This window comes from Lissotriton helveticus, chromosome 12 (genome assembly GCF_964261635.1).
Source record: "Lissotriton helveticus chromosome 12, aLisHel1.1, whole genome shotgun sequence".
Lineage (NCBI taxonomy): Eukaryota > Metazoa > Chordata > Amphibia > Caudata > Salamandridae > Lissotriton > Lissotriton helveticus.
Window position 1 is genome coordinate 42,319,824 of NC_136073.1, and position 14,701 is coordinate 42,334,524.

Here is a 14,701-nt window from a genome sequence, read left to right on the forward strand (position 1 = left end):
GTCAGCAGACCTCAACCAGCCCTCTGCCTGCCAGACTTAGTGGCACTCCCATTTTTTGCTTTTTATTTTTTAATATAAACAATTTGTCAATGTATCGTGTTGGCCAAAGAATTTATGGGCTATTTTCAAAAAAAAGTACAGTGATGTGATGCAAAAATAAAAAATATTGCCATCCTCATCATCATATTTAACTTTATTCAGTTATTACGACTATCAAAGTGCAAGTGCGTACATTACAGAGAGTCAATTAGCTACAGAAATGCTGCTATCAGGCAGCCTCCGTCTGTCGGCCTCTCCCCTTGTGACCAGCAATCCAATTTGTTGGGAATCTTTCTTCTAGCATGCATCTCTAATTTGTCCCCAGCGATTTTCAGCCCAGTCATTTTTCACCTTTAAGACTGTCTTGTAAGTCTTCCTTGCCTCTTATTTCTGGTACATTGTACGTAGCACACATAATAGCCCTTCTCAGAAAACATCCAAATACCAAACGTCTGCACCCACACACACATATGGAATCACAAGCAAACAAACATATACACCCCCACATCAAAGCACAGTCAGTCTCTCTCTCACACACACACTCTCTTTCTCTCACACACACACACACTCACTCTCACACACACTCTCTCACACACTCTCTCTTTCTCACACAAATACTCTCTCACACAGTACAGCCTTCTACCACTCTCTCCATCAACACTCTACCACTCTAATGGCCACCACTCTGCGCCACCACCACCCTATCCACCACTCTAGCACCCAAACTCTAGCACCCAAACTCTAGCACCCAAACTCTAGCACCCAAACTCTAGCACCCACACTCTAGCACCACCACTCTACCCGCCCACCACTCTACCCTCCAACTCCACCCTCAAAATCCACCATCCAAGCACTACTACACCCTCCAAATACACCCTCCGACACCCTCTAACTCCACCATCCAACTACACCCTCCAACTCCACCCTCCAAATCCACACTCCAACTCCACCCTCCAAAAACACCATCCAACTCCACACACTAACATCCAAATACACCCTACAAATCCGCCCACCAACTACAACTCCAGCCTCCAAATCCACCCTCCAAATCCACCGGCAAACTACAACTACGGATTCCAACTCCACCCTCAAAATCCAACTCCACCCTACAACTCCACCCTACAACTCCACCCTACAACTCCACTCTCCAACGCCACCCTCCGTGGCCACCCTCCGTGGCCACCCTCCGTGGCCACCCTCCGTGGCCACCCTCCGTGGCCACCCTCCGTGGCCACCCTCCGTGGCCACCCTCCGTGGCCACCCTCCGTGGCCACCCTCCGTGGCCACCCTCCGTGGCCACCCTCCGTGGCCACCCTCCGTGGCCACCCTCCGTGGCCACCCTCCAACGCCACCGCACCCCTCCAACGCCACAGCACCCCTCAGCACCACTGAAGGCCACAGCATCACTCAGCACCACTGAAGGCCACAGCATCACTCAGCACCACTGAAGGCCACAGCATCACTCAGCACCACTGAAGGCCACAGCATCACTCTGTGCAACCATTCAACAACAACTGGTTCTAATATGTTCTCTCAATGCTTCAAGCTTTATTACAAATGTCACAAAAAGATGTTAATATTTCACCTCTGCTATTGGATTTTCATCGAAATAAAATACACTGAACATAATCTTCCCAAGTTATTTACAAAAGTTTAAGCTATTGCCATTATGAATTACAATAACTTTTATTTAAGTATTAATTATTAAAAAAAATAAAAGCCATTGTTTGTAATATTAATACATCTAAGTCATGTAAATACAACACATTGCATTACAAATGCTATAGGTGTCACGTTTGCGAAAGTTAAAACTATTGGCATTGTAAATGACAAAGCTATTAATTTCGCTATTTTCAAAACCAACACATAAATAAAAAATGTGTCATTTACAATACCAATACCTCAAACGTTCCTAATGCGAGACCTATTGCATTGCAAATGCTTGTATTCATTTCTTTTTAAAACCTGCAATCGGTGTATAAACACGCACTTTGAACGTATAGTCCTTGCTTACTTTGAGCAAGGCTGGCAGTAAAAGACTGCCAGCCTTGCTTCTCCTAAGCATGGACTAGAAGTACAAAGTGCTTGTTTACGCATCGATGCAAATGAATAAAAGGCATTGTCATTTACAATGCCAATAGCTCAAACATTAATATTGCGAAACCTATTGCATTGTAAATGCTTGTTTCACATTCCCATACATCCTGCTCACAGGAAGTATTTAAGTTTTGTCATACAAGGACAGCACTATCAATTCAAAGTCCTTCCATTCAGGGTCACAACAGCACCACGAGTGTTCACAAAGTGCTTAGCAGTTGTAGCAGCACATCTCAGAAGACAACAGACACATGTCTTCCCTTACCTAGATTGGCTCATAAAAGCAAAATCATTCAGTCAATGTGTCCAACACACAAAACAAACAATTCAAACACTGCACGACTTAGGGTTTACCATAAACTACACCAAGTCGCACTTAGAGCCTTCGCACGTTCATCAGTATCTAGGAGCTACCATAAACACATCTACAGCTCTAGCGTATACCAGTCCAGCCAGGATACAGAGCATTAAGACCTTAGTCTCCATTTTTCAACACCAACAGTCTCTCCAAGCCAGAGTGTTCATGAGACTAATAGGCATGATGGCATCTTGCATCTTTATAGTTCCACATGCAAGACTGCAAATGCTTCTGTTACAGGAATGTCTAGCACGACAGTGGAATCAGGCTCAAGGTCAGCTCACAGACCTGGTGTTGGTAGACGACAGTACATATCGCTCTCTGCAATGGTGAACACCAAAAACTTGATATGAGGACGGCCGTTCCTAGAGCCTGTTCCACAGATAGTGCTCACAACAGACGCATCCCTCACAGGATGGGGAGCCCATCTCTTACAATATACCACTCCAGGCCAATGGAACAACCAACAAAAAATGTTCCATATCAACCATCTAGAGCTGCTAGCAATATTCCTAGCACTCAAAACTTTTCAAGTGCAAGTACAAAACAAAGCTGTCTTAATCCGGACGGACAATATGACCGCCATGTACTATATACAAAAACAGGGGGGGGGGCACACTCTCTACAACTGTCCCAGCTCGCGCAGAACATTTGGAGATGGGCCATTCCTCAAAACATACACCTGACAGTAGAACACCTTCCAGGAATTCACAATCAGATAGATCTGTTGAGTCGACAGTCACAACAGATTCACGAACGGGAAATACATCCACAAGTGCTTCAACCATTCTTCCAAATGTGGGGGCATCCACAGATAGATCTGTTTGCCACCCTCAAACGCAAAATGCCCAACCTTCGCCGCCAAGTTTCTACACCCACGGTCGGAAGGGAATTTGATATGGATGAATTGGTCAGGCAGATTTGCGTACGCTTTTCCGCCTCTCCCACTCATTCCACTAGTAGTGCGCAAGCTCAGACAACAGTCTCTCAAGCTAATACTAATAGCTCCCACATGGGCACGCCAGCCGTGGTTCACCGCACTACTAGATCTCTCACTGGTTCCACATCAAAAGTTAAAGCTCACGCCCTCCCTGTTAACACAGAACCATGGAGAAATAATACACCCAGAACCAAGCCAACTGAATTTGGCGATCTGGCTCCTGAAGTCTTAGAATTTGGATACTTAAACCTGCCACCAGACTGTATGAACATAATTAAAGAAGCTAGAAGACCCAATACCAGAGCATGTTATGCCGCTAAGTGGAAAAGATTTGCAATATATTGTAAAAATAATCGTATTGATCCACTGGATGCTACCATCCAAAATATCATTTGTTACCTTTTACATCTACAAAGGTCTAATTTGGCTTATTCTTCCATACGCCTGCATCTGGCAGAAATTGCAGCCTATTTACAGAATAGGCAACATCTATCTCTCTTCGGAGTACCTGTAATAAAAGTATTCATGGAAGGATTAAAACTAATAATCCCACCTAGGTTACCACCTGCTCCGGTATGGAACCTAAACATTGTCCTTACAAGACTTATGGGACCCCCTTTCGAGCCTTTACACAAGTGTGAATGGCAATTCCTAACATGGAAAACTGCTTTCCTTGTTGCCATCACCTCTCTCAGAAGAGTTAGTGAAATACAAGCATTCACAATACAAGAACCATTTTTTCAAATACATCCTAATAAAGTGGTTCTTAGGCCTAATCCAAAATTTCTGCCAACGGTTATTACTCCTTTTCATCTTAACCAATCAGTAGAGCTACCTGTGTTTTTCCAAAAGCCAGACTCCGTGGCAGAAAGGGCTTTACACACTGTATATGTTAAAAGAGCCCTGTTATACTACACAGATGGGACTAAATCCTTTAGAAAGACAAAACAACTATTTGTATCTTTCTCCCCCCCGCACAAAGGCAACCCCATCTCTAAAGGGGGAATCGCCAGGTGGATTGTAAAGTGTATACAAATATGCTATCATAAAGCTAAATGTACACTAATAGTTCCTCCTAGAGCACACTCCACTCGCAAACTAGGAGCCTCTATGGCTTTCTTAGGAAATATACCACTAGAGGACATATGCAAGGCTGCAACATGGTCTACACTACACACCTTCACTAAACACTATTGTGTTGATGTGCAAGCCAAGCAGCAAGCTGCAGTGGGCCAAGCTGTCCTTAGAACACTGTTTCAAACTACTGCAACGGATACAAGCGACCACCGCTAGGGGAGACCCTGCTGCACAATCAATACAAAAGTGTACGATCTGCAGCGCATATGCCTCGAACGGAAAATGCTACTTACCAGTATGCATCTGTTCTTGGCATGTAGAACTGCAGAGTCGTACACGCCCTCCCGCCTCCCCGGGACTTGTATCTGTTCCAGTTCTCATCTTACTTAGATGCACACGCATGGACATCCTTTTCTCTTTACTTCTACTAACACCATCATTTCCCATCATGGCGAAAAACAATCTGAGGATGGAGTCGATGACCATGCGCAGTATTGTCCAAGGGAGGAGTCACCTATCTCGTGACTATAAGGACTTCTTCTAAGAAGACGACAACCTGCAATCATCCGAGCCCAACACCAAATGGCGATCTATTGCAAAAGTGTACGACTCAGCAGCTCTACATGCCAATAACAGATGCATACTGGTAATTGGTTTTTTCCTCCAGCTGCCTAAATGCTCTTGAGAGCATAGGAATATCTAAGCTGATAATATCAGCTGTTGCACTGAGAAAGCAGATGCTCGAGTTAACCATACTAAAACTGTTTGTTGTTATCTGGGCTCTCTTCTTTTTGCCATCTTTATCTAAGTGCATTTAAATAACTGGAACATGTTCTTCAACTAGAATTCCCCCTATTGATTCTTTAACCAAATAATCCTCGGTTCATTTCCTGGTGCCACTAACCTCACATTACCTTGTCAGTTAAAGAATTACAGTGCTTTGATTGAATGAATGGTGCGGCTGCAAAATGCATCACAAACTGGGCATGGATCTCAAGACAATATAACTTTTATTAACTTCTTCAAAAAGGACCTGAAAATCAACGGCGCATTTTCATCGTCAAAACATTTATTAAATGCATTGTCTCAGCAAGAGTAAACACAGAAACCCATCTGCCACCGTGTGCGTGCAAACATAGGACATATTGCACGAAAATGAAGCTAGGCGTATATAGGTGGTAATCCTCCACTAGGTAACACAACTGGATGTGACGTAACCGTTCCCAGCCAACACAATGTCAGCCTTATACGACATTATCCAGTCTTCTGGTGTGTGGAGGGGTTCTAACTTTTAGACCATCCTCACACCCCTTCAGCTGTTAGACCAACACAAACCTTTAACTCTTAACTCAGGAAACAGTATATCAAATATTGAGTAATGCATTTATTTACTTATTTATTCATTTATTTTTATATGTGATTATGCAGTGCAAAACAGGATCACACAGGAAGCAGAGCACCTTACAAAGGTACAGGAAGTCTCGTAGAATACATAATAAATGTACTCTGTTCAGTGTTAGTTAACTCATAACCATGAAGAGGGTTCAGAATAACACATTTGTACATTTTGCAGCTTTTTCATTAGTTCGATTAGAAGAGTATACGTTTTTATCTCTGCTTTGATGACCTCCAGAGAAGAATTGGATCTGATTGCTGGGGAATGGCATTCTATGCCCTGGGAGCATATCCTAAGAAGACTTACTGAGGATACCTTTTCTTGTGAAAGGAGGAATTTCTACTAGAACTGTGTTGGAGTTCCAATGGCGATGTTGACATGAGATGATCAGCTTCTCAGTCAGATAGATCAGGGGTCTTTGTATGAATAGCTTTGAGAATAATGCAGGCCAGCTTCAAGATTCTTCTTGCCTCAAATGGTAGTCAGTTCAGTGATATCAAGATTGGAGTGATGGGATAGTATTTCCTTAAACTTGATACTATATAGCTGAGTGGGAGGGCTGCTTTTAAGGGTGCCAGATGGAGTTTAGGTCTAATAGAAGTCTGTTACCATAGTGTAATCTTGAGAGGGTAAGAGCTTGAACCACCCACTAAAAATCCTGAGGCGAGAAGAGATATTTCATTTGAAATTCCTAAGTCATTTATATGGGCTTCCAGGTTCAGATTTTGGCAATTTGAAATTCAAGGGTTAATACAACGATGGAGGATTGGGAATTCTGGAAGCTGGTGGAATTTAGGCAGTATTGTACCGGCAAGTACTGTTAGAGTTTGAGATCAGCAGAAATTCAACTCTCATTCCGCCTCCTCTCTCTAATCCTCTAGCAGGCACTCCCTGCCCGTTTCTCCCACTTTTTCATGTGCCTACTTCCTCCATCTGTCACAATGGTTCAGTTTTTGTCTTCCTCCTTCTGCCCGCCTTGATTGTTTGTGAAGCTCTTTATCTGGGGCCAAGGTATTTTCCCTCAAGGTATGATGAGGGAAAATAAAAATGAGTTGGCCCCACCTGCAAACACCGGTTAAAATTAATCACTGGGTGGAATGGTGTATTTTCTAACCCTGCCTGAGCGGAGAAGGCTAAATGCCTACTACCCCTTTTCTGCCACCACACTTCTACAGAATATTAACAAGCATTTGCAATGCAATAGGTTTCACATTTACCAGAGTTTAAGCTATTGGCATTGTAAATGACAATGCCTTTTATGTTAAAAACAAAAACCAAAGCCATTGTCATTTACAATGCCAATAGCTCAAACTTCCGTAATTGCGAGACCTATTGCATTGCAAATGCATGTTACTTTTGTCTGCACCATTTCACTCAGTTTGCAATGGCATTCTGTGTAGTGAGGTGTCCCTTAGGTGTGGCACAATACATGCTGCAGCCTTAGGAACCCTCTTTAGTATCCATGCCCTAGGTACTAGGGGTACCATTTACTAGTGGACTTGTAGGGGTGCTAAAGGTCTTCCCAGTATTGGAGCAATTTTACGTTTTTAGGTAAGGAGATTTGGCACTGGGGGCCGGGATAGAAGGAACCCAGTGCAAATTGAATGAGATACCAGGCAAAAAGTGCGGGTGACTATGTCAGAAAGGCTCACTTTCCTACACTGCGCGTATATATATTTTTTAACAATCCTTGTTAATGATGTTACTACATTTTACGTTATAACTATAGCTGTTAAAGCGTTCTTTCTGAACAGTTCTGCATTCTTTCTCATTTCTTTTTTCTTTTTTCCTTATGTACATTAGGGGAGAACGAAGGTTTGAAAAACCAGTCCGCCGTGCCGAAGGAGGTATGATTTCATGTATAAATAGAACATTGATAAAAATAACAAAATGTAGGCCTATGTGGTTAACCTTACTAAGCTCTCTTCAATTCATCTCATGTTCGAGGCATGTGGGCTGCTAAATTCATATCTAGTGCATAGATCGCCGCCTAGTGTTGGGTCCGGATGATTGCACATTGTTGTCCTGGAAGAGTCTTCGAAGTATCACGAGATAGGTGGCTCCTCCCCTGGACTACAGTGCGCATGGGCATCGACTCCATCCCCAGATTGTTTTTTTCCGCCATTGGGTTCGGATGTGGTTCTCGACGTCTCCGTGTCGGAACCGATAAACTTTGTTCTTAAGGCCAAAAGGCCTTCGTTACCAGCGTCGGTATTGTTTGCGCACTGTCTCGAGCGTCGTCCGACTCTCGGAGCCGGAAATCAACGGAGTCAAGTTACTCTTCAGACATCGAGGCCCTCTCGTCGCAGCAAGACCCGACAACCTTACCATGGAGCGGAGCCCATTTAAATACTGCCCCATCTGTGGATCCAAATATACACACATCGATGTGCATCCGGTCTGTAACAAATGCCTGTCACCGGACCACAACGAAGACAACTGTATGGCCCGCTCTCAATTCAGGTCAAAGAAGACGCTCAAGCATCGGCGCGCGGCGCGCCTCGAGGCCCAGCGAGCGGCACCGGCACCCGACGACCCCGCGGTGGAAGGCAGTAGCCATCATCTCCAAACTTCGCCTCCGACGACGGAGGTACAGTCCGATGCCGAAGAACACGTCGAAGGGCACGGCCAGGACACTGAATACGTCGAGGAGGTAGGGGACGACGAAGACGTTTATGGGGCCGCGGAAGATAGCTCGGAGGAAGAGCTATGCCCCGAAGTCTATATGATTCAGGCTCAGGTCACGGGATCGCCACTCGGCCTTACCCACGACCCCGCACCGCTATCCCCGGCCCCGCCTTCTCGCCCGGCCACGGACACTCAAGCGGAGCCGCCATTAACCGTATCGAAACCGAAACCATCGGTCTCTACGGCACCTAAGGTGGCCGACGTCCAGCCGAAATCGAAACCGAAAACCACGGCTTCGACAAAAGACAAAATGGCCGCCGTCCAGGCGAAATCGAAACTACTGGACGCGACAACACCAGAAACGGACGACGTCCAGCAAACGATATCGAAACTGGCTCCTTCATCGGCTCCGTCCACCTCCGGCCCACAGAAGTCGAAGAAGGCTGTCGAGACTGCAGCGCCTCACAAGGTGCACAAGGACTCGTCCTCCAAGAAGGCCGTCCGTCAAGAGTCGGCCTCTGTTGCTCCGGCACGGTCGTCGAAGTCGGTGCACACGCCTTCAGACGCTCCTATGGCGCAGCCAACTAAACGCCCAGTCGAACAAAAGTCGACTACAAGCCACGACCCGAAGGCCGCAGGCACTACGCATCGGCACAAAGATGTCGAATCTGCAGCATCGGCGTTGGCGCCAAAGTCTACAAACGACCCGCGCCACAATGCGGCTGAAGATTCGTCGACGCAAATACCGTCGACACCGAGGGACTCTGACGCCACCTGACACCGGCCGTCGGCTACCACACCCTCCGCCTCCTTCACCGCGCAGGTCACCGACTCCCTGAAACGGATTCGGGAAAAAGCTTTGTCGACGACTGCTCCCACGCCGTCGGCTCCAAAGGAGGTGGACGCTCCTCAGAAGTCATCAGCCAAGCTTCTTTACACTCTTCCACCAAAGGCGTTTGCACCTAGATCGGTGCCACAGACTTCGGCTCCTTCGGCGCTTCAAGCCTCAGATGACCAATCAGAGCATTACATCGATGCCCACACGGGGAAACTGACCATTTACAAAAGGAAGATCACTTCCCAACCACTGGAATCATATGTTATTCCACTGAAGAAAGAGGACAGCACTGGACAGTCCTGCCCTTATTGAGCCCGTTCTACCACCACCAAGAAGGAGTCCATCACCTTCCCCAAACCAATCAGGGGGAGAGGATGATGAGGAAGACGACCAATACAATTTCCCAGTGGACAATGACCCTGATGTTCAGCAGGACACATATGACGACACTGGGGACCAAGGTGGACAGCAGGTGGTACAAGATCCACAAGGTTTTGGGGCACGTACATCTCCAACTGAGGATTCTGCAGCATTTAATGCTTTAATCGAACGGGCAGCAGCAAATCATGATGTAGACATGCATGCTGACCCGGTGGAGGAAGACTTTTTGTTTAACACTTTCTCTGTCTCAGAAAGAACTGTTAAAATACTTCCTATGCTCAAAGGTGTCCTTAGACATGCCCCAGAGATCTTTAAGGAACCTTCCAGGGCAAGAGTGGTGAACCCGCGTATCGAGAAAAAATACAGGCCAGCACCTGGGGATCCTGCATATATTCGAGGACAGTTGCCTCTGGACTCGTTGGTGGTCGCCAGTGCCCGCAAGAGGGCAAACTCCCAAACTACGGGTGACGCTCCTCCCCCTGACAAGGAGTCAAAAGTGCTTGAGGCATCCGGCAAGAGGGTGGCTGCGCAGGCTGCCAATGTATGGCGTATAGCAAACACACAGGCACTATTGGCGCGTTACGATAGGGCGCATTATGACACCCTAGAACAGCTACTTCAACATCTACCTGATGAGTATAAAGAAGCAGCCAAAATGCTCATACAAGAGGGGAAGCTTATATCAAACGCTGCAATAAAGTGTGCGCTTGATGTGGCAGACACGGCGGCTAGGGGGATTAACACTAGCGTCATGCTAAGACGACCAGCTTGGCTTCGTATATCTGGATTTAAGCCTGACATCCAAACTACAATCCTCAACCAGCCCGTCAATCCTGACAGACTGTTTGGCCCTGATGTAGACACCACACTTGAAAAGATTAAAAAGGACAACGAGACTGCTAAGTCCATGGGGGCACTTCAGTCCCAACAATTCAGAGGAAACACTTTTCGTTGCTCAGGAGCGCGTGGTGTTACCAGAGGACACTTGGGTCAACAATCACAATTTACAAAGGGTGGTGCACAATCCTCCTACCCCAAGCAAGGTAGAGGGGGTTACAGAGGAAACAGTGCCACGGGCAGAGGCAGAGGGAACAACAACTCCCGTTCCTCTGCCGCCAATAAACAGTGACTCTCTGTCACTGCCCCCCGACCATCCAACACCTGTCGGGGGGAGACTCCAGCAGTTCCTGCCAGTCTGGACATCCATCACCACAGACAGGTGGGTGAGAAAACTGATCCAATACGGTTATTGTTTGGAGTTAACATCCACTCCTCCCAACATTCCACCAAGACACCGTCCTATGTCGGCAGAGCACTTGCACTTATTGCAGCAGGAGGTCTTGGTAATGCTGCAAAAAGGCGCAATAGAGCTCGTACCAATGGAGGAGGAAGGCACAGGGGTCTATTCCCTGTACTTCCTCATCCCAAAAAAGGACGGATCCCTCAGACCTATTCTGGATCTACGCCCCCTCAACATGTATATACTGTCAGAACACTTTCACATGCTGACACTGCAACAAATTCTTCCCCTGCTAAACCAAGGGGACTTCCTGGCAACCTTGGACCTCAAGGATGCTTACTTCCACATCCCACTCCACCCATCCCACAGAAAGTACCTCAGGTTCACCATTCAAAACAAACACTATCAGTTCAAAGTCCTACCCTTCGGGGTGACTACTGCCCCCAGAGTGTTCACAAAGTGTCTGGCGACAGTAGCGGCGCACCTAAGACGGCAGAACATACATGTCTACCCCTACCTAGACGACTGGCTCGTTCAAGCGAAGTCGGAAATACAATGCGCCGCGGACATGTCCCACACTATTCAACTCCTTCACAGTCTGGGATTCTCGCTAAACTACCCAAAGTCGCACCTTCAACCAGCCCATGTGCGGCAGTATCTAGGCGCGACAATAAACACCCTGACTGCTATGGCTCAGCCAAACCCAGCCAGGATCAACAGCATCCAGTCACTAATCCAACGGTTCAGACCGCAACACTCCCTACCAGCGAGAGTGTTCATGCAGTTGATAGGCATGATGGCCTCCTGCATTTTCATAGTCCCGCACGCGAGGTTGCACATGTGTCCTCTCCAAGAATGCTTGGCAAATCAGTGGACACAGGCTCGGGGACAACTGACGGACCTAGTGTTGGTGACCGGTCGGGCATACAACTCTCTGCATTGGTGGAATCCACACAACCTTTGCAAGGGACGACCGTTCCAAGAGCCGGTGCCACAGATTATCCTGACGACGGACGCTTCTCTCCAAGGATGGGGAGCTCATGTGCTCCACTACACTGTGCAGGGACTGTGGTCCACTCAACAACAGAAGTTGCACATCAACTACCTGGAATTGATGGCAATCTTCATGGCGCTAAAGTCCTTCAAGGTACATTTGTGCAACAAAGTCGTGTTGATCCGGACGGACAACATGACAGCCATGTACTACATCCAAAAGCAAGGAGGTACTCACTCACCACAGCTGTCTCATCTGGCTCAGAGCATGTGGAAGTGGGCCATTCAGAGGAACATTTTCCTCATGGCAGAACACCTCCCCGGCAAGGACAATCAGATGGCGGATCTGCTCAGCAGGTACAGCCATCAAATGCACGAGTGGGAGATTCATCCATCAGTGCTCCACCCGTACTTCCAGCAGTGGGGTCATCCACAGATAGACCTGTTTGCCACAAGGGAAAACGCAAAATGCCAAAGCTTTGCCGCCAGGTTCCCTCATCCGCAATCGCAGGGGAATGCGATATGGATGAACTGGTCAGGCAAATTTGCGTACGCTTTTCCCCCAGCGCCTCTCATTCCGCTGGTGGCAAGAAAGCTAAAGCAACACTCGATGACTCTCATCCTAGTTGCTCCAACATGGGCACGCCAACCGTGGTACACCACGTTTCTAGAACTTTCCGTGGTACCGCATCAAAGGCGGCATCTCACACCCAGCCTCTTGACGCAGAGCCTTGGCGACATTCAGCATCCAGATCCGCAACAGCTCAATCTGGCGATCTGGCTCCTGAGGTCTTAGAATTTGGCTACCTCAACCTGCCTCCGGAATGCATGCTTGCTATGCTGCAAAATGGAAGCGGTTTGTCATTTACTGTACAGACAACAATATCAACCCGCTAGATGCATCCATTCCTAACATCATCTGCTATTTGTTACATCTTTACAAATGCAATCTGGCGTACGCTTCCATTCGGATACATTTATCCGCCATAGCGGCTTACCTCCAGAATCGGCAGCACCTCTCTGTTTTCAGAGTGCCTGCCATTAAAGCCTTCTTAGAGGGACTGAAACGAGTCATTCCTCCTAGAACTCCACCAGCTCCTGTGTGGAACCTCAATGTGGTCCTCACTAGGCTGATGGGCCCACCTTTCGAGCCACTGCACTCATGCGAACTTCAATTTCTAACATGGAAAGTGGCTTTTCTCATTGCTATCACGTCGCTCAGGCGTGTTAGTGAGCTGCAAGCGCTCACAATCCAAGAGCCATTCATCCAAATACACTCTAACAGGGTAGTGCTCCGCACTAACCCCAAATTCCTTCCAAAGGTGGTGTCACAGTTTCATATCAACCAAACTATTGACCTGCCTGCTTTTTTCCAAAACCCGAAAACGGTAGCAGAAAGAATGCTTCATACATTAGACGTTAGGAGGGCGCTAATGTACTACATTGACAGGACACAACCCTTTAGGAAGACACAACAACTTTTTGTTGCCTTCTCAGCACAACACAAAGGCAACCCCATTTCCAAAGCAGGAATAGCCAGATGGATTGTTAAATGCATTCAAATCAGTTATCAAAAGGCTAAACGCACTTTAACAATACCCCCAAGGGCGCACTCTACACGCAAATTGGGGGCCTCCATGGCTTTCCTGGGGAACATTCCTTTAGAAGACATTTGTAGAGCAGCCACGTGGTCTACTCCACACACATTTACCAAGCATTATTGCGTAGATGTGCATTCCAAACAGCAAGCAGCTGTAGGACAGGCTGTTCTCAAGACACTTTTTCAAGCTTCTGCAGCTGGCACGGGCAACCGCCCTTAATGGAGGGACTGCTGTGTATTCTATGCACTAGATATGAATTTAGCAGCCCACATGCCTCGAACTGAATATGCTACTTACCAGTATGCATCTGTTCTTGGCATGTAGGGCTGCTAACATTCATATCGCCCGCCCTCCTCCCCGGTGCCCGTGGCGGCTGCAGACACTCTCTAGCATTCATCATTAGCATGGACATCCTGTACACTGTTTCACTCCATCTCTGCCACAATGGCTAAAAACAATCTGGGGATGGAGTCGATGCCCATGCGCACTGTAGTCCAGGGGAGGAGCCACCTATCTCGTGATACTTCGAAGACTCTTCCAGGACAACAATGTGCAATCATCCGGACCCAACGCTAGGCGGCGATCTATGCACTAGATATGAATGTTAGCAGCCCTACATGCCAAGAACAGATGCATACTGGTAAGTAGCATATTCATTTCAGTTGTTTGGAATGGGTGGAAGAGGGCCATAGGCAAATGTTTGTTTCGAATTCTCATGTTTTATTTATTCTCCGTAGAATTGATCTTTATTGCACTGAAGGTATGAAGAGGCCTATTAAAGTCTTCCCATTAAAAGCTGTTAATCTTTTTAGTGGCCTATATTCAGAGTTGCTGAGAAGCAATGTCTGATTGCTCTCATACATGGTACAAATGACAGCCTTTAAGTTCAAGGTGTGCTTAGCATTTGTCATACTGGTACGTCTCAGTTTGTTGGCACAATTAAAAAATGTGCTTCGTTTTGTCACATTTGTTGAGTAAATATTGTGATCGCTCGGTCATAGGTTTGCTTTTATTTTCTCTGTGGCACTTACACAAGCTCCATATTCCCTCTCTAACCCTCAACTCGACTCACTGTCTGCCTCTCTTTAAAGCAATTCATACTACACTGGAATG

The 14,701-nt window shown here is 46.9% G+C and overlaps 1 protein-coding gene across 1 annotated transcript in view; it reads left to right on the forward strand.

The window, feature by feature from the left end:
* GIGYF1 (GRB10 interacting GYF protein 1) overlaps positions 1 to 14,701 on the forward strand; it is a 1,662,840-nt gene that overhangs the window by 436,725 nt on the left and 1,211,414 nt on the right. The window contains exon 9 of the mRNA XM_078668650.1: positions 7,711 to 7,754. Coding sequence (XP_078524776.1) covers positions 7,711 to 7,754 — 44 coding nt within the window. The remainder of the gene's footprint in view (positions 1 to 7,710; positions 7,755 to 14,701) is intronic.